The sequence below is a fragment of the Salmo salar genome, chromosome ssa08, assembly GCF_905237065.1.
Source record: "Salmo salar chromosome ssa08, Ssal_v3.1, whole genome shotgun sequence".
Taxonomy (NCBI): Eukaryota; Metazoa; Chordata; class Actinopteri; order Salmoniformes; family Salmonidae; genus Salmo; species Salmo salar.
The window spans coordinates 27,061,067-27,085,314 of NC_059449.1; the positions used below are offsets into that span (position 1 = coordinate 27,061,067).

Here is a 24,248-nt window from a genome sequence, read left to right on the forward strand (position 1 = left end):
AGTGTTTTAGCGCAAAATAGTACGAAGCATCATCTGGATAAGTATGCAACAAAAGTTCAACGGTCACCTTCTGCTACCATTTCTGTCAAGCCGTCGACGCATACGGTTTGACGCATACGTCACCGTATACACCACAAAGAACGCACTGCAAGGCAAACGCAACGTTCCATTGGACATGAAGGTACTTATGGTGTACCAAAATGCATAACACTGTCGGTGTGATCGAGGAAGCAAATTAAACTAAGACCCATGTAGTATTTATTTTTAGGGATTTAAAATGTAATTGTATGCCTTGAATTTGCCCAAGTACCACGATATGCGTTTTATATGGTTGCTTTCAGAATAGTTTTTCTTTCAGAATCAGAAGTGGTTACAAAACCTCTGTACTAAGTGACACGCTGCCAAACCCGCTTGGCAGGCCTTGCTGTTATTACGAAAGGAGAAGCAGAGTCCCCAGTTACGAAAGAGTGACGGGAAGTGTCATTTTTCTGAAGCTGGAGAATTTAGGTTTCGCTTTTTGCCCAATCTCACAAGGCTCAAAACGACTAAAGAGACGTTAACATCGTTTTTGAATACCTTTTAACCGGTAATCCGATCCACGACATGCACGCACACAGGGAGATGAACGGTAATTACCCCACAGGTGGGCAGAGCCCCGGTGAAAAAGAGATGGAACCACCACCGGCAAACGCAGCAATCGCCATGTATCGTCAAAGTCCTGCGGCGTCACCGCTGTCAAGTAGTCAACTGACGCTGCCTAAAGAGTTACCGGCTTTCTGTGCGCCCACCCACCGCATGCTGGTGATGAACCCGGGGTTGCTGAATTCACTGGCCGGTTCTCCTTATTATTCGGTGACACACATCGGCAATCTTAACAATAAACGGAAGAAACATGCGATCCAAACATGGCAGAAATGCTCCGCAGGTTCCATAACCGGTGAGTTGGTTTTGTAACAATTTTACAGTACAATCACTCAACGAGTCATAAAATGTGTATCTACTCTTAACTATCCAAGACTAATGCTAAAGTTTGAAATGTTCTCTTACTGATTTCAAGATGGGCATCATGTAAAGGTATAACTTAGATATTGTAGCAAATTCGGGGGGTGGCCCCGACTGGGACTCGAAACCAAGTCAAATCAAAACCGTTACGCAAACAGGTCCAACCTTTTGACGAGGTCGCTAAGTGTTGGGTTCAAGTCACTACAATATAGTTAACTGCGCTGTTGTTGAGATAAGCCAAACTGGTAACATTTCTTTGGGCTGACATTAGACATTAGAAAATGCAACAATGTTATGATTCATGTCAGGGGTAATCTCGCTTAAACTATAAGAATATATATATATATATAAATGCCTCCATTTATGCAAGTTGGGAATGTGCATGTTTGTTCCACAAACTCCAAAAGTCATTCCAATTATTTAACCACCAAAGCGCTGGCATTACTTCAAAGGCTCTCCTCCTCCTTTCAGACAGCAACTGCAGGCTTTTGCTCCAGCCCTACTCTAACACCAGGAGCTTGATTCATAGATTTGAGTCAGGTATGTTCGAGAAGGGCTGGAGAAAAAGCAGACATCCATCCAGCACAGCCTCCGATTAGAAAAGGCTACCCCTGGTTCTCTACCTCACCTTTGCGTGTGGAGGCTTTTGCTCTGGCCCTGCGCCAACATGCCTAAACGTCATTTACATAGCTGCTGTTTCTCCAGTTCACCAGTAGGTGGCAGTAGAACCCATGTTTTCACACTGACTCATTCCAATGACCTTGTAGTGCAGCTGTTGAAAAGCACAGCGCTACCACGCTTCTCCACACACACACAGCTACACACACATACATACTGGACACACACAGCACGGCAGGAGTAAGAAACGCACACACAGTGAATCTGCTGAGGATACAGCTGCAACGATAGCTCCAGTCTGGTAAGATAACGTTTCAACAGTAGCCTGTCTACCAGGTTTCTAACCATGTTTTTAAAGAACGTTTCAACAGTAGCCTGGCTACCAGGATTCTAACCATGTTTTTAAAGAACGTTTCAACAGTAGCCTGGCTACCAGGATTCTAACCATGTTTTTGAAGTTTAACCTCTTCTACTGTTGGTCCGTTGCTCAACTCTTTCATTTTCTCTATCTTTTTTTCATGCGCTCTGGAATAGTTATGTAATAATACCCTACTCTCATGCAAGCTGTTTTATTCTCGCTCTCTCTCTCTCTCTGGGGATTGTGGGTAAGATTATGTTGTATGTAATGTTTGATGTACAGTGGCTTGTCAAAGTATTTACCCCCTTGGAATTTTTCCTATTTTGTTGCCTTATAACCTGGAATTAAAATAGATTTGTTTGGGGGGGGGGGGTTATCATTTTGATAAACACAACATGCCTACCACTTTGAAGATGCACAATATTTTTTGTGAAACAAACAAGACAAAACTGAACTTGAGCGACTGATTAATCGGAATGGCCGACTAATTCGGGCCGATTTCAAGTTTTCATAACAATCGGCATTTTTGGACACCGATTATGACCGATTACATTGCACTCCACGAGGAGACTGCGTGGCAGGCTGACTACCTGTTACGCGAGTGCAGCAAGGAGCCAAGGTAAGCTGCTAGCTAGCATTAAACTTATCTTATAAAAAAACGATCAATCTTAACATAATCACTAGTTAACTACACATGGTTGATGATATTACTAGTTTATCTAGCGTGTCCTGCGTTGCATATAATCGATGCGGTGCCTGTTAATTTATCATCGAATCACAGCCTACTTCGCCAAACGGGTGATGATTTAACAAGCGCATTAGCGAAAAAGCACTGTCGTTGTACCAATGTGTACCTAACCATAAACATTAATGCCTTTCTTAAAATCAATACACAAATATATATTTTTAAACCTGCATATTTAGTTAATATTGCCTGCTAACATGAATTTCTTTAAACTATGGAAATTGTGTCACTTCTCTGGCGTTCAGTGCAAGCAGAGTCAGGGTATATGCAGCAGTTTGGGCCGCCTGGCTCGTTGCGAACTGTGTGAAGACCATTTCTTCCTAACCAAGACCGAAATTAATTTGCAAGAATTATGACATAACATTGAAGGTTGTGCAATGCAACAGCAATATTTAGACTTAGGGATGCCACCCGTTAGAAAAAATACGGAACGTTTCCGTATTTCACTGAAAAAAGAAACGTTTTGTTTTCGAAATGATAGTTTCCGGATTTGACCATATTAATGACCTAAGGCTTGTATTTTTGTGTGATATTATAATTAAGTATGATTTGATAGAGCAGTCTGACTGAGTGGTGGTAGGCAGCAGCAGGCTTGTAAGCATTCATTCAAACAGAACTTTCCTGCATTTGCCAGCAGCTCTTTGCTGTGCTTCAAGCATTGCGCTGTTTATGACTTAAAGCCTATCAACTGCTGAGATTAGGGTGGCAATACTATAGTGCCTATAAGAACATCCAATAGTCAAAGGTATATGAAATACAAATGGTATAGAGAGAAATAGTCCTATAATAACTACAACCTAAAACTTCTTACCTGGGAATATTGAAAGGAACCACCAGCTTTCATATGTTCTCCTGTTCTGAGCAAGGAACTTAAACGTTAGCTTTTTTACATGGCAAATATTGCACTTTTACTTTCTTCTCCAACACTTTTGTTTTTGCATTATTTAAACCAAATTGAACATGTTTCATTATTTGAGACTAAATTGATTTTATTGATGTATTAAGTTAAAATAAGTGTTCATTCAGTATTATTGTAATTGTCATTATAAATATCAGCCGATCAATTGGTATTGGCTTTTTTTGGTCCTCCAATAATCGGTATCAGCGTTGAAAAATCATAATCGGTCGACCTCTACTTTGTAGAGCCACCTTCTGCAGCAATTACAGCTGCAAGTCCCTTGGGGTATGTCTCAATCTTGGCACACTGGGATTTCTGCACATTCTTCAAGGCAAAACTGCTCGAGCTCCTTAAAGTTGGATGGATTCCGCTGGTGTACAGCAATCTTTGTCATACCACAGATTCTCAATTGGATTGAGGTCTGGGCTTTGACTAGGCCATTCCAAGACATTTAAATGTTTCCCCCTTAAACCACTCGTGTTGCTTTAGCAGTATGCTTAGGGTCATTGTCCTGCTGGACAACTCAATCCCACCTAAACAGGCTGAAATGTCACCGGTCTTTTCAAACAGCTCTATCACTAAAAGGGCATTATCATCATATTCACAGTATTATTCCAACCTCATATTGTGGAAATGTATATAAAACCCAGGAAAATCAGGTTTTTGACTGCACTGGGCCTTCAACAAACTTGTTGCCCTACACTTTCCTAAGAAGTGTAGGCCTGCATGTTGGTGCCAGACTCTTTCAGACCTGTGTTGTTCATGGCAGAACTCTGACAACAGTCTTGGGAGTGGTTTCCTGGATAGTGTTTAGGCCTTGGATTAAAAAGCAAGCTCATTAGAGAATCTCAATTGAAAGTGTTTTTTAGTCCAGGACTAGGCTTTATTAGTGTCCGGGAACCGCCCATTTTTAATTTAGTTTTCTAGAGACAGATAGAACCTATTAGTGGCAACACTGTTGTAGGCTCTGCCCTTTATAGTGTGGCCGACCTAACTAACTTACTTAATCATTTTAGCCACGAGCAAATCCCTTCCATGATCTAGTAGATATCTAGATCACCCAGTGGAAAACGCTTGTAGGAGGCTGATCTGGCAGATGTCTAGATCACCCAGTGGAAACGGCTGTAGGAGGCTGATCTGGCAGATGTCTAGATCACCCAGTGGAAACGCTGTAGGAGGCCGATCTGGCAGATGTCTAGATCACCCAGTGGAAACGCAGTAGGAGGCCGATCTGGCAGATGTCTAGATCACCCAGTGGAAACGCTGTAGGAGGCCGATCTGGCAGATGTCTAGATCACCCAGTGGAAACGCTGTAGGAGGCCGATCTGGCAGATGTCTAGATCACCCAGTGGAAACGCTGTAGGAGGCCGATCTGGCAGATGTCTAGATCACCCAGTGGAAACGCTGTAGGAGGCCGATCTGGCAGATGTCTAGATCACCCAGTGGAAACGCTGTAGGAGGCCGATCTGGCAGATGTCTAGATCACCCAGTGGAAACGCTGTAGGAGGCCGATCTGGCAGATGTCTAGATCACCCAGTGGAAACGCTGTAGGAGGCCGATCTGGCAGATGTCTAGATCACCCAGTGGAAACGCTGTAGGAGGCCGATCTGGCAGATGTCTAGATCACCCAGTGGAAACGCTGTAGGAGGCCGATCTGGCAGATGTCTAGATCACCCAGTGGAAACGCTGTAGGAGGCCGATCTGGCAGATGTCTAGATCACCCAGTGGAAACGCTGTAGGAGGCCGATCTGGCAGATGTCTAGATCACCCAGTGGAAACGCTTGTAGGAGGCCGATCTGGCAGATGTCTAGATCACCCAGTGGAAACGCTGTAGGAGGCCGATCTGGCAGATGTCTAGATCACCCAGTGGAAACGCTGTAGGAGGCCGATCTGGCAGATGTCTAGATCACCCAGTGGAAACGCTGTAGGAGGCCGATCTGGCAGATGTCTAGATCACCCAGTGGAAACGCTGTAGGAGGCCGATCTGGCAGATGTCTAGATCACCCAGTGGAAACGCTGTAGGAGGCCGATCTGGCAGATGTCTAGATCACCCAGTGGAAACGCTGTAGGAGGCTGATCTGGCAGATGTCTAGATCACCCAGTGGAAACGCTGTAGGAGGCTGATCTGGCCCTTTTGTAGAACTAGACCAGCGGTTACAATTAAAGGTTTTGGAGACCTGCTAGCTGCGTTACTGGGCCCGTCCCTCACCGTGCTCCAGTAGAGACCTGCCAGCTGTGTTACTGGGCCCGTCCCTCACCGTGCTCCAGTAGAGACCTGCTAGCTGTGTTACTGGGCCCGTCCCTCACCGTACTCCAGTAGAGACCTGCTAGCTGCGTTACTGGGCCCGTCCCTCACAGTGCTCCAGTAGAGACCTGCTAGCTGCGTTACTGGGCCCGTCCCTCACCGTGCTCCAGTAGAGACCTGCTAGCTGCGTTACTGGGCCCGTCCCTCGCCGTGCTCCAGTAGAGACCTGCTAGCTGCGTTACTGGGCCCGTCCTCGCCGTGCTCCAGTAGAGACCTGCTAGCTGTGTTACTGGGCCCGTCCCTCGCCGTGCTCCAGTAGTGACCTGCTAGCTGCGTTACTGGGCCCGTCCCTCGCCGTGCTCCAGTAGAGACCTGCTAGCTGTGTTACTGGGCCCGTCCCTCACCGTGCTCCAGTAGAGACCTGCTAGCTGTGTTACTGGGCCCGTCCCTCACCGTGCTCCAGTAGTGACCTGCTAGCTGCGTTACTGGGCCCGTCCCTCACCGTGCTCCAGTAGTGACCTGCTAGCTGTGTTACTGGGCCCGTCCCTCACCGTGCTCCAGTAGTGACCTGCTAGCTGTGTTACTGGGCCCGTCCCTCACCGTGCTCCAGTAGTGACCTGCTAGCTGTGTTACTGGGCCCGTCCCTCACCGTGCTCCAGTAGAGACCTGCTAGCTGTGTTACTGGGCCCGTCCCTCACCGTGCTCCAGTAGAGACCTGCTAGCTGTGTTACTGGGCCCGTCCCTCACCGTGCTCCAGTAGTGACCTGCTAGCTGCGTTACTGGGCCCGTCCCTCACCGTGCTCCAATAGAGACCTGCTAGCTGTGTTACTGGGTTGATACCCAGCCTCCTGTTGGCTCTGGTCCTTTTTATAGAGGGCTATGTAACAGTTGAGTAATCAGAACATATTTTGGTTCCCTCCCAGTTAGTACCAGGCCTGTTCAAGCCTGCCTGTTAGCCAGAGCTAGGCGATGGCACACCATGTCTGTGTATCTGAGGCAGCTGTTGTGTAATCTAGCAGAGGATTAGTTATGTTTTAATACATTGTAGTGGTTATGTTTTGGAAACCTGTATTGTAGAATGGAGTGCAGTGTATTTGATTTCAGAAGACATTCCCAGCAGTGCTCTATTCTGGAATTCTACAACATAGCCGGAATGTTTGTTTTGTAGACAATGGATGGAACAGCTAAGACATCCTTCTTAGACTGACATCCTGATCTCTGTAGGTATGAGACCTGGTGTGAGATGGACGGAACTAGTATTACCTCTAGGTTGCCGGGCCGACTGGTTGTCATGATTGTAGAGTGGCTTTGGGAACTGTTGAGTATCTCTCACGTCATGTGTCACTACAAGAAACATTGATTTCTGTGTGGGCAGTCAAGCAGTATCAGTGTTAACCATAATTTATATGGCCAGCCAACGTTTGGTCCTAAGGGTGTGGTCTAGCTATATCTAGGGCCTAGTGGTATAGATGGGTGTAGACTAGCTATATCTAGGGCCTAGTGGTATAGATGGGTGTAGTCTAGCTATATCTAGGGCCTAGTGGTATAGATGGGTGTAGTCTAGCTATATCTAGGGCCTAGTGGTATAGATGGGTGTAGACTAGCTATATCTAGGGCCTAGTGGTATAGATGGGTGTAGACTAGCTATATCTAGGGCCTAGCGGTATAAATGGGTGTAGTCTAGCCATATCTAGGGCCTAGTGGTATAGATGGGTGTAGACTAGCTATATCTAGGGCCTAGCGGTATAAATGGGTGTAGTCTAGCCATATCTAGGGCTTAGCGGTATAAATGGGTGTAGTCTAGCCATATCTAGGGCCTAGTGATATAGATGGGTGTAGACTAGTTATATCTAGGGCCTAGTGGAATAGATGGGTGTAGTCTAGTTATAACTAGGGCCTAGTGGTATAGATGGGTGTAGTCTAGTTATATCTAGGGCCTAGTGGAATAGATGGGTGTAGTCTAGTTATAACTAGGGCCTAGTGGTATAGATGGGTGTAGTCTAGTTATATCTAGGGCCTAGGGTATAGATGGGTGTAGTCTAGTTATAACTAGGGCCTAGTGGTATAGATGGGTGTAGTCTAGTTATATCTAGGGCCTAGTGGTATAAATGGGTGTAGTCTAGTTATATCTAGGGCCTAGCGGTATAAATGGGTGTAGTCTAGTTATATCTAGGGCCTAGTGGAATAGATGGGTGTAGTCTAGTTATATCTAGGGCCTAGTGGAATAGATGGGTGTAGTCTAGTTATATCTAGGGCCTAGTGGTATAGATGGGTGTAGTCTAGTTATATCTAGGGCCTAGTGGTATAAATGGGTCTAGTCTAGCTATATCTAGGGCCTAGTGGTATATATGGGTCTAGTCTAGTTATATCTAGGGCCTAGTGGAATAGATGGGTGTAGTCTAGCTATATCTAGGGCCTAGTGGTATATATGGGTCTAGTCTAGTTATATCTAGGGCCTAGTGGAATAGATGGGTGTAGTCTAGTTATATCTAGGGCCTAGTGGAATAGATGGGTGTAGTCTAGCTATATCTAGGGCCTAGTGGTATAGATGGGTGTAGTCTAGTTATATCTAGGGCCTAGTGGTATATATGGGTGTAGTCTAGCTATATCTAGGGCCTAGTGGTATAGATGGGTGTAGTCTAGTTATATCTAGGGCCTAGGGTATAGATGGGTGTAGTCTAGTTATATCTAGGGCCTAGTGGAATAGATGGGTGTAGTCTAGTTATATCTAGGGCCTAGGGTATAGATGGGTGTAGTCTAGCTATATCTAGGGCCTAGTGGTATAGATGGGTGTAGTCTAGCTATATCTAGGGCCTAGTGATATAGATGGGTGTAGTCTAGCTATATCTAGGGCCTAGTGGTATAGATGGGTGTAGTCTAGCTATATCTAGGGCCTAGTGATATAGATGGGTGTAGTCTAGCCATATCTAGGGCCTAGTGGTATAGATGGGTGTAGTCTAGTTATATCTAGGGCCTAGCGGTATAAATGGGTGTAGTCTAGTTATATCTAGGGCCTAGTGGTATAGATGGGTGTAGTCTAGCCATATCTAGGGCCTAGTGGTATATATGGGTGTAGTCTAGTTATATCTAGGGCCTAGTGGAATAGATGGGTGTAGTCTAGTTATATCTAGGGCCTAGTGATATAGATGGGTGTAGTCTAGTTATATCTAGGGCCTAGCGGTATAAATGGGTGTAGTCTAGTTATATCTAGGGCCTAGTGGAATAGATGGGTGTAGTCTAGTTATAACTAGGGCCTAGTGGTATAGATGGGTGTAGACTAGTTATAACTAGGGCCTAGTGGTATAGATGGGTGTAGTCTAGTTATAACTAGGGCCTAGTGGAATAGATGGGTGTAGTCTAGTTATAACTAGGGCCTAGTGGTATAGATGGGTGTAGACTAGTTATATCTAGGGCCTAGGGTATAGATGGGTGTAGTCTAGTTATAACTAGGGCCTAGTGGTATAGATGGGTGTAGACTAGTTATAACTAGGGCCTAGTGGTATAGATGGGTGTAGTCTAGTTATAACTAGGGCCTAGTGGAATAGATGGGTGTAGACTAGCTATATCTAGGGCCTAGTGGTATAGATGGGTCTAGTCTAGCTATATCTAGGGCCTAGTGGTATAGATGGGTGTAGTCTAGCTATATCTAGGGCCTAGTGGTATAGATGGGTGTAGACTAGTTATATCTAGGGCCTAGTGGTATAGATGGGTCTAGTCTAGCTATATCTAGGGCCTAGTGGTATATATGGGTGTAGACTAGCTATATCTAGGGCCTAGTGGTATATATGGGTGTAGTCTAGTTATATCTAGGGCCTAGTGGTATATATGGGTGTAGTCTAGCTATATCTAGGGCCTAGTGGTATATATGGGTGTAGTCTAGTTATAACTAGGGCCTAGGGTATAGATGGGTGTAGACTAGTTATATCTAGGGCCTAGGGTATAGATGGGTGTAGACTAGTTATATCTAGGGCCTAGTGGAATAGATGGGTGTAGTCTAGCTATATCTAGGGCCTAGTGGTATAGATGGGTGTAGTCTAGTTATATCTAGGGCCTAGTGGTATATATGGGTGTAGTCTAGTTATATCTAGGGCCTAGTGGTATAGATGGGTGTAGTCTAGTTATAACTAGGGCCTAGTGGTATAGATGGGTGTAGTCTAGTTATAACTAGGGCCTAGTGGTATAGATGGGTGTAGTTATATCTAGGGCCTAGTGGTATATATGGGTGTAGTCTAGTTATATCTAGGGCCTAGTGGAATAGATGGGTGTAGTCTAGTTATAACTAGGGCCTAGTGGTATAGATGGGTGTAGTCTAGTTATAACTAGGGCCTAGTGGTATAGATGGGTGTAGTCTAGTTATATCTAGGGCCTAGTGGTATAGATGGGTGTAGTCTAGTTATAACTAGGGCCTAGTGGAATAGATGGGTGTAGTTATATCTAGGGCCTAGTTATAACTAGACTACACCCATTTATACCGCTAGGCCCTAGATATGGCTAGACTACACCCATTTATACCGCTAGGCCCTAGATATAGCTAGACTACACCTATCTATACCACTACACTACACCCATCTATAACTAGGCCCTTGATATAAGACTACACCCATCTATACCACTAGGCCCTAGATATAGCTAGACTACACCCATATATACCACTAGGCCCTAGATATAGCTAGTCTACACCCATATATACCACTAGGCCCTAGATATAGCTAGACTAGACCCATCTATTCCACTAGGACATCAAAGTCAAGGTATTGGAGTGGCTATCACAAAGCCCTGACCTCAATCCGATTGAAAATATGTGGGCAGAACTGAAAAAGTGTGTGCGAGCAAGGAGGCCTACAAACCTGACTCAGTTACACCAGCTCGGTCAGGAGGAATGGGCCAAAATTCACCCAACTTATTGTGGGAAGCTTGGTGAAGGCTACCTGAAACGTTTGACCCAAGTTAAACAATTTAAAGGCAATGCTACCAAATACTAATTGAGTGTATGTAAACTTCTGACCCACTGGGAATGTGATGAAATAAATAAAAGCAGAAATAAATCATTCTCTCTACTATTATTCTGACATTTCACATTCTTAAAATAAAGTGGTGATCCTAACTGACCTAAGACAGGGAATTCTTACTAGGATTAAATGTTAGGAATTGTGAAAACCAAATACATTTAAACTCAGTTTAACTTCCGACTTCAAGTATGTATGTATGTATGTTATATATGAGTTAATTGGTCTATTAACTTCTATATTAGGGCCAAGTGGTATAGATATGACATGAGCAGGTAAGCCAGTGGAAAATTGTCTGGCATTTGAGTGAAGGACACAGGTATGTACTCTCTCTCACAGGCACACACAGTACACATACACCGTCTCAGAGAGATGTTCACTCAGACAGTGTCACTTTATCCGTGTGTGACACATTGACATTTCCACCCTGGCAGTGTACTGTGTGTTCCATCCCCTCTGCTTCTCTGATGTAACCTTCTCACACTGTCTTCTCTGATATGCCCTTCTCTCTATGTCTGGCTTCTGCTCTGATATGCCCGTCTGTCTGTCTGTCTGTCTGTCTGCTCTGATATGCCCGTCTGTCTGTCTACTGCTCTGAAATGCCCTTGTCTCCGTTAACACAACATGACATCTGAAAAACTACATCACGTAAACAAATGAAAAATCCAGACAGTCATTGAAGTAGGGCAATGTGGTTGTTGGTCATATCCTGAACACAGCTGCCCAGTCCCAAACCAATCCCTAGCCCTATACACTCTGGGCTGGTTTCCCACACACATATTAAGCCTAGTCCTGGACTTAAAGGCCCAATGATGCCGTTATTATCCTAATATCAAATCCTTTCTGGGTAACAATTAAGTTCCTTACTGTAATAGTTTTCCATTAAAAAGGTAAAAAAACAAACAGTTTTTTCCTAAAAGAAATGTCTCAAGCAGGAGTATTGCTAAGACTGCCTGAGAGCGTTCTGAGTGAGTGACCTAATGGGAGGGATATTTAACTTCAATACGACCTTTTTATTGGCAGAGAGGTATGGAACTCTTTGTTATTGGTCTTTTAACTTATACTGCCTGGTGATGTCACCAGACAAGCCGAAAACCTGCTGTTTAGAAGGTCCTGTGTTGTATTTTCAACCAGCAACGATTTGTATTATTATTTAACCAGGTAGGCCAGTTGAGAACAAGTTCTCATTTACAACTGAGACCTGGCCAAGATAAAGCAAAGCAGCGTGACATAAACAACAGAGTTACACATGGAATAAACAAGCATACAGTCAATAACACAATAGAGAAAAATAAAATCTATATACAGTGTGTGCAAATGGCGTGAGGAGGTAAGGCAATAAATAGGCCATAGTAGAAAAGTAATTACAATTTAGCAAATTAACACTGGAGTGATAGATGAGCAGATGATGATGAGCAAGTAGAAATACTGGTGTGCAGAAAAGTAAATAAAAACAATATGGGGATGAGGTAGGTAGATTGGGTGGGCTGTTTACAGATGGGCTATGTACAGCTGCAGTGATCGGTAAGCTGCTCAGATAGCTGATGTTTAAAGTTAGTGAGGGAAATATAAGTCTCCACATTCAGCTATTTTTGCAGTTCGTTCCAGTCATTGGCAGCAGAGAACTGCGGCCAAAGGAGCTGTTGACTTTGGGGATGACCAGTGAGATATACCTGCTGGAGCGCGTGCTACAGGTGGGTGTTGTTATGGTGACCAGTGAGATATACCTGCTGGAGCGCGTGCTACAGGTGGGTGTTGTTATGGTGACCAGTGAGATATACCTGCTGGAGCGCGTGCTACGGGTGGGTGTTGTTATGATGACCAGTGAGATATACCTGCTGGAGCGCGTGCTACGGGTGGGTGTTGTTATGGTGACCAGTGAGATATACCTGCTGGAGCGCGTGCTACGGGTGGGTGTTGTTATGGTGACCAGTGAGATATACCTGCTGGAGCGCGTGCTGCGGGTGGGTGGTGTTATGGTGACCAGTGAGAGATACCTGCTGGAGCGCGTGCTGCGGGTGGGTGTTATGATGACCAGTGAGATATACCTGCTGGAGCGCGTGCTACTGGTGGGTGTTGTTATGATGACCAGTGAGATATACCTGCTGGAGCGCGTGCTACAGGTGGGTGTTGTTATGGTGACCAGTGAGATATACCTGCTGGAGCGCGTGCTACGGGTGGGTGTTGTTATGATGACCAGTGAGAGATACCTGCTGGAGCGCGTGCTGCGGGTGGGTGTTGTTATGGTGACCAGTGAGATATACCTGCTGGAGCGCGTGCTGCGGGTGGGTGTTGTTATGGTGACCAGTGAGATATACCTGCTGGAGCGCGTGCTACTGGTGGCTGTTGTTATCGTGGAAATAACACTGATCACATTCTTTCAGAATTTTACAATGTTAGTTTCATCAGCTGTTGTACAATATGATACAAAACAGAATTTTGACTGCACTGGGCCTTTTTAAAAGCACTTTGGATGGAGATTCTCCATTAAGCTTTTTAGTCTTCAAGGCCCAATGATATGGGCTTAATACGTGTCTGGGAAACCAGCCCTCTGCATTTGTGCAGACCTGTCTGTATATATTTAATGCTTCTTCCTCAATTCCTAGGAAATATTACGAGTCAGTGGAGAGCAGATCAAAACATGACTTGTTTTTAGTAACATTGATTCATTGTCACATGTAGGCATCCATATCAGAATCTCCTTGATACCATCTGGCTTGGTGAAATGGTGCTGCCGGCAATAGACAAAATAGACAGTAGAATTTACGGATACAGTAAACACAGAGGATAGGACAATTACACATGATAGGATAGGACAGTTACACACGATAGGCGAGATTAGGACAGTTACACATAATAGGATGGGACATGGGGCCTCTGATTGCCAACAAGGGTTTTGCCACCAAGTACTAAGTCAGGTTTTGCAGAGGGGTCAAATACTTATTTCCCTCATTAAAATGCAAATCATTTTATAACATTTTTGACATGCGTTTTTCTGGATATTTTTGTTGTTATTCTGTCTCTCACTGTTCAAATAAACCTACCATTAAAATGATAGACTGATCATTTCTTTGTCAGTGGGCAAATGTACAAAATCAGCAGGGGATCAAATACTTTTTTCCCTCACTGTACACATGATAGGAGAGGATAGGACAGTTACACATGATAGGAGAGGAAAGGACAGTTACACACGATAGGACAGTTACACAGGATGGGAGAGGATAGGACAGTTACACAGGATAGGAGAGGATAGGACAGTTACACAGGATAGGAGAGGATAGGACAGTTACACAGGATAGGAGAGGATAGGACAGTTACACAGGATAGGAGACGATAGGACAATTACACACGATAGGACAGTTACACAAGATAGGAGAGGATAGGACAATTACACAGGATAGGACAGTTACACATGATAGGAGAGGATAGGACAGTTACACATGATAGGAGAGGATAGGACAGTTACACAGGATAGGAGACGATAGGACAATTACACACGATAGGACAGTTACACAGGATAGGACAATTACACAGGATAGGACAGTTACACATGATAGGACAATTACACAGGATAGGACAGTTACACACGATAGGAGAGGATAGGACGATTACACAGGATAGGAGAGGATAGGACAATTACACAGGATAGGACCGTTACACACGATAGGACAGTTACACATGATAGGATAGGACAATTACACAGGATAGGAGAGGATAGGACAGTTACACACGATAGGACAGTTACACATGATAGGAGAGGATAGGACAGTTACACAGGATAGGACAGTTACACAGGATAGGACAATTACACAGGATAGGACAGTTACACATGATAGGAGAGGATAGGACAGTTACAGGATAGGACAGTTACACATGATAGGAGAGGATAGGACAGTTACACATGATAGGAGAGGATAGGACAATTACACAGGATAGGTGAGGATAGGACAGTTACACATGATAGGAGAGGATAGGACAGTTACACAGGATAGGACAGTTACACATGATAGGACAATTACACAGGATAGGACAGTTACACATGATAGGAGAGGATAGGACAGTTACAGGATAGGACAGTTACACATGATAGGAGAGGATAGGACAATTACACAGGATAGGACAGTTACACATGATAAGAGAGGATAGGACAGTTACACAGGATAGGACAGTTACACAGGATAGGACAGTTACACATGATAGGAGAGGATAGGACAATTACACAGGATAGGAGAGGATAGGACAGTTACACGGGATAGGAGAGGATAGGACAATTACACAGGATAGGAGAGGATAGGACAATTACACAGGATAGGACAGTTACACACGATAGGACAGTTACACATGATAGGAGAGGATAGGACAATTACGCAGGATAGGAGAGGATAGGACAGTTACACACGATAGGACAGTTACACATGATAGGAGAGGATAGGACAATTACACAGGATAGGACAGTTACACATGATAGGAGAGGATAAGACAGTTACCCAATATGAAGTGGAAAAACAGGATAGGATAGGACAATTACACATGATAGGAGAGGATAGGACAGTTACACAGGATAGGACAATTACACAATATGAAGTGGAAAAACAGGATAGGATAGGATAGGACAGTTACACATGATAGGAGAGGATAGGACAGTTACACAGGATAGGAGAGGATAGGACAATTACACAGGATAGGACAGTTACACACGATAGGACAGTTACACATGATAGGAGAGGATAGGACAATTACGCAGGATAGGAGAGGATAGGACAGTTACACACGATAGGACAGTTACACATGATAGGAGAGGATAGGACAATTACACAGGATAGGACAGTTACACATGATAGGAGAGGATAAGACAGTTACCCAATATGAAGTGGAAAAACAGGATAGGATAGGACAATTACACATGATAGGAGAGGATAGGACAGTTACACAGGATAGGACAATTACACAATATGAAGTGGAAAAACAGGATAGGATAGGATAGGACAGTTACACATGATAGGAGAGGATAGGACAGTTACACACTATAGGACAATTACACAATATGAAGTGGAAAAACAGGATAGGATAGGATAGGACAGTTACACATGATAGGAGAGGATAGGACAGCTACACATGATAGGAAAGGATAGGACAATTACACATGATAGGAGAGGATAGGACAATTACCCAATATGAAGTGGAAAAATTTAAATGAGGAAATGCATGAATGTGTTTTTCCTACATCATCTGTGGTCAGGAGCAGATACAACAGGTCTGTGGGCATCTGGGGACACCGTTCTATCTATGGACATATTGAGGAACTGTGTGTGACACTGAAGTGGCTGTTTGCTAATGACTGCCATTGATTCCGTTAACTCTATAGTCATGAACCAAACCACAACCCTTGCGTGTGTGAGTGTGGTGAAATAACCCTCCCTATGTGTACGTCTGTTTATACAAGAACGCACCCTGTGTGTGAATCAGCGGTGGAGATTGTGCAGCATTATATCCTGTCCCCAAGCACATGATCTGTAGTGACGCCTCATACGGACTGCTGTCGTCACTCCCTCCTCATCTCTCTCTCCCTCCCTCCCTATGGGTTATAAGGTGTAGTGAACATTGAGCTCACTCAGAAACACAGCGAGTACGTCTCTCACACACTTGACGAGAGACAACACATCAAGTGTTTATCAGAAGTTCTGCAACATTTACTGACCGTTCTTTCTCAAGACTGCCAGTCAGACATACAAGGAAGCAAGAGACTATAATGATGGAAACTATGGGTGAGCATGACTGTGGTATCTTTATTAAACTCTTACGTTAGCGGGTTTATATTGGTCGTTGTAATGGGAAAGGCTCTCGCCCGTCTGAGGGGACTTGTTGCAGATGCCTGGGAATGATCTGGCAGTAAATTGAAAGGAAAAACCAGTACACTGCGCTTGCAAGTATCACTGGTGTTTATTGAACTTATGGAGCTACTGGTTGTTGTAAGGTAATGGATGAATTCTCCTTCATATTGTTGTGTGTATCCTAGTGTTTGGGTAGAATGGGTAGTGTGATGTTTGTTTTCTCAAGTTGTAGTCTCATCCTTGTTTGGTTGAGGGGGAGACGTTGGGGAGGGGTGCCGGTGTTCTGTTTCACCCAATAAGGTCAGACTTTGCTAGGGCCCCTAGTGGGACAACACAACGTCCTTTATGTTGGTTAGGAAGCACACAGTTGTCTGTCTTGGTCACTGTTAAGGTGAAACGAGGGACTAGTATGCTAGTGACATCTCTCTGTATGTAAGCTCTGTTGTCTTTCTGTAATGAGTCTTCAGAGCTGCAACTCATTCATTGTTAGATGGAAGGAATTCTTTCAGAACGAGGTGCAGTAGTGATTCAGATGTGTTTAGATAAGGAGTCAGAGATAAGGGATCCTGTTGGAAAATATCCATATGATGCATGTGGTTCATTTGTCAGCGACCGACACACACACACACACACTGAAAATGTAGACCGACATGTAGTATTTGTTTAAGAGCTAAACCCTACCTTTATCCCATCACTGTGTCTGACCTGGTTACCATAGCTCTGGTTTAGACCATGCACCTGGTCATCACACCCTGGTAAACAGCCATGTCCTGGTCTCAGAGCAACAGATAGGGACATGTGGTGGGTCCTCTGGACATATGGGCCAGTATGAGATCGTCAGGGCATATGGGCCAGTATGAGATCGTCTGGGCATATGGGCCAGTATGAGATCGTCTGGGCATATGGGCCAGTATGAGATCGTCTGGGCATATGGGCCAGTATGAGATCGTCTGGGCATATGGGCCAGTATGAGATCGTCTGGGCATATGGGCCAGTATGAGATCGTCTGGGCATATGGGCCAGTATGAGATCGTCTGGGCATATGGGCCAGTATGAGATCGTCTGGGCATATGGGCCAGTATGAGATCGTCTGGGCATATGGGCCAGTATGAGATCGTCTGGGCATATGGGCCAGTATGAGATCGTCTGGGCATATGGGCCAGTATGAGATCGTCAGGGCCAGCATGAGATCGTCAGGGCCAGCATGAGATCGTCTGGGCATATGGGCCAGTATGAGATCGTCAGGGCCAGCATGAGATCGTCAGGGCCAGTATGAGATCGTCAGGGCCAGTATGAGATCGTCTGGGCCAGCATGAGATCGTCAGGGCCAGCATGAGATCGTCTGGGCCAGTATGAGATCGTCTGGGCCAGTATGAGATCGTCTGGGCATATGGGCCAGTATGAGATCGTCAGAAATCAGGAGTTTGCAATAGAACAAACAGCAGGTAATAAAACTGCTGGCCACTGACTGTTTCTGGATGGCCATTGGTCTTGTCACAGAGATGGCGTTTTAGTGGTAATGTCAACAAAAGGTCTTCTTGTTTGTTGCTTAGTAACCTACCTAATAGTTTGATGTTTTGATTTACTCATACATTATTCTTTTTTATTTAACTTTATTTAACTAGGCAAGTCAGTTAAGAACAAACTCTTATTTTACAATGACAGCCTACCCCGGCCAAACCCTCCCCTAAGCTGGACAACGTTGGGCCAATTGTGCGCCGCCCTATGGGACTCCCGAACACGAGCGGTTGTGATACAGCCTGGGATCAAACCAGGGTCTGTAGTGATGCCTCTAGCACTGAGATGCGGAGCCTAAACACCGGTTAGGATCAGCTAACCCTTCCCCTTTTATATGGGTTGATTCACCATTCATAGATACTCAGGAGTTTCCATTAACCACAGATCTAGGATCAGATCACCCTTCCCCTGACATAACCCTTTACCTTCATGAGGTTAATAACCATACTGACCCTAGATCAGTATTGAGGTAGAGAGATACTGTCAGGGGACTAGATGAGGCTAATCCAGTTCAACTGAAGGCCATCAGAGGTTAAACTAGAATTTAGAAACAATGAAGACTAGACAGAGATGACAGCTGGGAGAGGTAGTCCAACTACACGCTGCCATTAGACCGAGAGCTGCGAGATGTAGTCCTACTAGAAACTGAGCCTGACTGCTTCATGTGAGAGCTGGGAGATGTAGTCCTACTATAAACTGAGCCTTACTGGTTCATGTGAGAGCTGGGAGATGTAGTCCTACTATAAACTGAGCCTGACTGGTTCATGTGAGAGCTGGGAGATGTAGTCCTACTATAAACTGAGCCTGACTGGTTCATGTGAGAGCTGGGAGATGTAGTCCTACTAGAAACTGAGCCTTACTGGTTCATGTGTCCAGAGAGGGCAAAGAGAGGAACACAGTCAGCTGACACTGACATGTTTATCTCCCAGCACACAGCATACTGCTGTCCAGGCGCTCACACACACACAGTCACTTCAAACTGGGCTGTAGGGTCACTGGTGCATGTGACTAGTTGAGAGAGAAGAACTGACAAACTGAAAGCAGAGAAATAAATACTACACACACATATATATATTGACCGACAAAGTGGAGAGAGAGCGAGACGGAGCCAAAAGAACACACACTTTGGAGGAATGAAACACACACATACACTGACTGGATGAAACCAGAGATGACACACACACTCCCTCAAAGCACACAGAGCTACTGTTGTTGTCCAAGGACAAGGTAAGGCTCATCAGCCAGCTAACAAGCAGTCTTTCTGTATCCGCACATGAACTGAACCACACACACACACAATTGCCTTGCAAAAACACACACCGTCCGATAGTCCACCCATAGATGTCCTATTCAGATAATTTTCTAGGGCAAAAAAAAACACATTTGAGGTAGAAAACAAAAAGGCCTAGGTTGTCAATATGTTGTTCCAAGTCAAGTGACTAGTCAATAGGTGACCTTTACCCCTTCACCTGGCAACAACCCCAATCTCACCTTTGAACTTACTCCTGATTGACCAAAGGGATTAGGTTAGTGTGTTTTGGTTGGTCGGATCCTCCCTGAATTGAGAGAGAAGATAAATGTCACCCTTAAGCACAGATCTAGGATCAGCTTCCCCAAATCCTTAACCATAAAGGGCTGGAGGTAAAACTGACCTAAGATCAGTGTGTAGGGAAAAGTGTCAGCTGGTGTTGCTACAGCAGTAGACATGGAACAGTACAACACTAGGCCCTGTTACAGTGTGAGGAACCAGGCACGTGGGGAGTGAGGCCCAGGGTTAGCAGGACTTCTCCCTAGAGACTGACACCTATTTCTGGGATGGAATCAACCTCGGGGTACCCTTGTTGGCCCTTTGTGTGGTTCTATGTTGTGGTTAAAATAGTTTGGAACTTGGTATTGGACTAAAGTGTCCTGTAAAATATCATATGATCATGTTTTCTATCTCCCTACACCCTCTCTCTCCAGTCTGTCCAATGGGCAGTGGTGCCAGTAGACTCTACAGCTCCCTGGCCCAGACCCTAGTCAACAACAGCACCACTACCACCCCGCTGGCCCATCACCAGGACCCCCAGCACCCCTCCCAGGGGTGTCACTCTCCCCCGGAGCACCCCACGGACCCCCTGGAGCTGCTGAGGGAGTGTGAGGAGGCTCTACGGGACAGGCCTCCTCGCCTCCTCAGAGCCTTCATCTGCCCCGGGGAGGGAGAGGTGGACAGGGAGGAAGTGGACAACAGTGCCACTCAGAGGACCATCAGGGTTATGCAGTGGAACATACTGGCTCAAGGTAAATGTTTTTTTATTGAAGCCTTTCTTTAGCAAAAATAATCATGAACGTTTCATCTAATTCAGGGTTATTAAATGGTATATTATGGCTCATTTTAATTGGCATCAAGGACAGTGAGATGGATGAACAGATGAATTCTCTCTCTCCCTCCAGCTCTAGGTGAAGGGATGGACAGTTTCGTCAACTGTCCCCTGGAAGCACTGAACTGGGCGGAGCGTAAATACCTCATCCTAGAAGAGATCCTCACCTACCGACCTCACATCCTGTGTCTACAGGAAGTCGACCACTACTACGACACCTTCCAGCCAATCCTGGCCAGCCTGGGTTACCGCAGCAACTTCTGCCCCAAGCCCTGGTCTCCGTGTTTGGATGTGGAGGGCAACAACGGTCCGGATGGGTGTGCTCTGTTCTATGATGAAGCCCGGTTTGACTTGGTGGATAGTGTGAATGTCCGGCTGTGTGCCGTTTTAATACCCACCAACCAGGTTTGTAAAGCTATGCTAGTTTAACTGTCCTTTCTTCTTTGAAGTAATCACTGGTCTGACCGTAATATGATTACCTCAAGGAATGAAGGATTCCAACAGGATCCTATTTCATAACAGGCAAGAGAGGTCAACCCTCCTCCTGGACAGCTACTTTTTGTGTAGATTGTTAGAAATACTGACTAGACCGTAACCCTTAACTGTTTTATGCCATCGTCTTCCCCTACAGGTGGCGGTCGTCACGACGCTGCGTTGCAGGGTGACAGGCCGGCGGCTGTGTGTTGCCGTGACGCACCTCAAAGCCCGGAGCGGCTGGGAACGTCTCCGTAGCGCCCAGGGTTCCGACCTTCTCCGGAACCTCACCACCCTCACCCAATCACCAGGGGGTCCTTCGGGTCCCATAGGCATCGCCCCAGACACCCCTCTCCTTGTCTGCGGGGACTTCAACGCTGTGCCTTCCGAGGACGTCTACCAACGTTTCGCCTCGTCGCCGTTGATCCTTGACTCGGCCTATAAACGGTTAAGCCGGGACGGGCTTTCGGAACCGGCCTATACCACGTGGAAGATCCGACCGACGGGAGAATGTTGTACCACATTGGATTATATCTGGTACTCTAGAGAAGCTTTCCGTGTGGACGCCGTGTTGGATATGCCTACAGAGGAACAGATTGGCCCTAACAGGCTTCCGTCGTACAACTACCCCTCCGATCACCTCTCGCTGGTGTGTGACTTCAGCTTTAAAAAGGAGGAGGAGTGAAGAGGATCATATGGACACTTGATTGACAATTCAAAGGATGGAGTGGCAGAACGAGGGATGGAAGGAACAGAAGGAGGGTTGGAAGGATGGAGGGAACAGAACGAGGGATGGAAGGATGGAGTGGCAGAACGAGGGATGGAAGGATGGAGTGGCAGAACGAGGGATGGAAGGATGGAGTGGCAGAACGAGGGATGGAGGGAACAGAACGAGGGATGGAAGGATGGAGGGAACAGAAGCGCCACTATCCCTCTGAGTCCGAACCCATCTCTGGGGTATGATGACTGGAGAACAGGAGGGAAAGAGGGAGGAAACTACCCTCTGGTGTGAGCTTACTTTTCAGAAGTCATGTTTTCATTGACTAAAACACTCTGAATGAAGGAGAGACCAAGAGGAATGGACTGGACAGACTGCTGAAACTAGGCTCTATGGTGCCTGTCTACAGTATAGGTGCTGTTGTTGTACCTCTTGACACTGATGATTGCACCCTACCTGCTGTTTACTATCCAACTCAATGGTTCTACTTGTCCTGGGCTGCTTCAATTCAGCAGGGTAATAGTACAGAGCAGGATCAAGGAGTTAGCCGGCTAACTAGCCTAAATATTCTGAAGTATACAGTGCATTCGGGAAGTATTCAGACACCTTTACTTTTTTCAACATTTTGTTACATTACAGCCTTATTCTAAAATTGATTAAATTAATGTTTTAACCCCAATCTTCACACAATACCCCACAAGACAAAGCAAAAACAGGTTTTTAGAAATACCTTATTTATAGCAATACTTTGCTATGGGCCTTGAAATTGAGCTCAGGTGCATCTGGTTTCCATTGAGATGTTTCTACAACTTGTTTGGAGTCCACCTGTGGTAAATTACATTGATTGTACATGATTTGGAAAGGCACACCTGTCTATATAAAGTCCTGCAGTTGACGACAATGGAATTGTCCATAGAGCTCCGAGACAGGATTGTGTCGTGGTTCAGATCTGGGGAAGGGTACCAAAACATTTCTGCAGCATTGAAGGTCCCCAAGAACACAGTGGCCTCCATCATTCTTAAATGGAAGAAGTTTGGAACCACCAAGACTCTTCCTAGAGCTGGCCGCACAGCCAAACTGAGCAATTGGTTGAGAAGTGGCTTGGTCGGGGAGGTGACCAAGAACCCGATGGTCACTCTGACAGAGCTCCAGAGTTCCTCTGTGGCGATTGGAGAACCTTCCAGAAGGACAATCATCTCTGCAGCACTCCACCAATCAGGCGTTTATGGTAGTGACCAGACGGAAGCCACTCCTCAGTAAAAGGCACATGACAGCCCGCTTGGAGTTTGCCTAAAGGACTGTGACCATGATAACCAAGATTGAACTCATTGGCATGAATGACACCATCCCTATGGTAAAGCATGGTGGTGGCAGCATCATGCTGTGGGGATGTTTTTCAGTGGCAGGGACTGGAAGAATAGTCAAAGATTAACAGAACAAAGTACAGACTGATCCTTGATGAACCTGCTCCAGAGCACTCAGGACCTCGGACTGGGGCGAAGGTTCACCTTCCAACAGGACAACGACCCTAAGCACACAGCCAAGACAACGCAGGAGTTGCCCAGCCAGAGCCCGGACTTGAACCTGATCGGACATCTCTGGAGAGACCTGAAATATCTGTGCAGCGACGCTCCCCATCCAACCTGACCGAGCTTGAGAGGATCTGCACCCCTCATAGCCTGTTTCTTCCTAGGTTCTGGCCTTTCTAGGGAGTTTTTCCTGGCCACTGTGCTTCTACACCTGCATTGCTTGCTGTTTGGGGTTTTAGGCTGGGTTTCTGTACAGCACTTTGAGATATCAGCTGATGTAAGAAGGGCTATATAAATACATTTGACCTGCAGAGAAGAATGGGAGAAACTCCCAAATACAGGTGTGTCAAGCTTGTAGCGTCATACTCAAGAAGACTTGAGGCTGTAATCACTGCCAAAGGTGCTTCAACAGAGTACTGAGTAAAGAGTTTGAATACTTATGAATTATTTGTAATAAATTTGCAAAAATGTCTTAAAGCAAAAACAGGTTGTCATTACAGGGTATTGTGTGTAGATTGATGAAAAGTAATACAGTTTAGAATCAAAATGTGGAAAAAGTAAACGTGTCTGAATACTTCCAAATGCACTGTGTGGGTATCTGTCCTTTTCTGGTCTAATACTGGTCAGGTGTGTCATTAATACCTACTTGTACCAGGGCCATGTTCAGTACAAACACGTTATTGAACGTTGCAGATAGAAATACCACTAAATAGAGCCAATGTGATTCCTTATTGTATATGTCAGAGATGCATGTTTGTTCTACATAGCATATTTCTATCTGAACGTTCAGCTGGGGGTGAGCGTACCACCACGGTACATTTAATTTGTAATAAAAAGTATCTAGATGTATTTTATCCAAAGCAAACTTACAGTAGTGTGTCTATACATTGTATGGGTGGCCCCTGTGGGAAACCATGGTGCCACGTACCAACTGACCCACACAAGA

At 45.4% G+C, this 24,248-nt stretch overlaps 1 protein-coding gene across 2 annotated transcripts; it reads left to right on the forward strand.

Annotated features, from left to right (window-relative positions):
- Positions 1-480: 480 nt before the first annotated feature.
- On the forward strand, positions 481-22,614 carry LOC106610553 (nocturnin). 2 transcript variants are annotated; one of them, XM_045723084.1, is made up of 4 exons: positions 481-937; positions 20,184-20,501; positions 20,655-20,986; positions 21,213-22,614. In XM_045723084.1, exons 1-4 carry the CDS (start codon positions 604-606, stop codon positions 21,738-21,740), a joined length of 1,512 nt encoding a protein of 503 aa, XP_045579040.1. In that variant the 5' UTR covers positions 481-603; the 3' UTR covers positions 21,741-22,614. The 2 variants fall into 2 exon arrangements, with proteins under 2 accessions (XP_045579040.1, XP_014065414.2); XM_014209939.2 differs by lacking the exon at positions 481-937 and adding an exon at positions 16,073-16,637.
- Positions 22,615-24,248: the final 1,634 nt, after the last annotated feature.

Bases quoted from the DNA above. Each gene is read 5' to 3' on its own strand.
- LOC106610553 (XM_045723084.1), top strand. From the start codon at position 604: ATGCACGCACACAGGGAGATGAACGGTAATTACCCCACAGGTGGGCAG. The intron at 20,502-20,654 runs GTAAATGTTTTT...CTCTCCCTCCAG, and splicing joins GTGGAACATACTGGCTCAAG to CTCTAGGTGAAGGGATGGAC. The intron at 20,987-21,212 runs GTTTGTAAAGCT...CTTCCCCTACAG, and splicing joins TTTTAATACCCACCAACCAG to GTGGCGGTCGTCACGACGCT.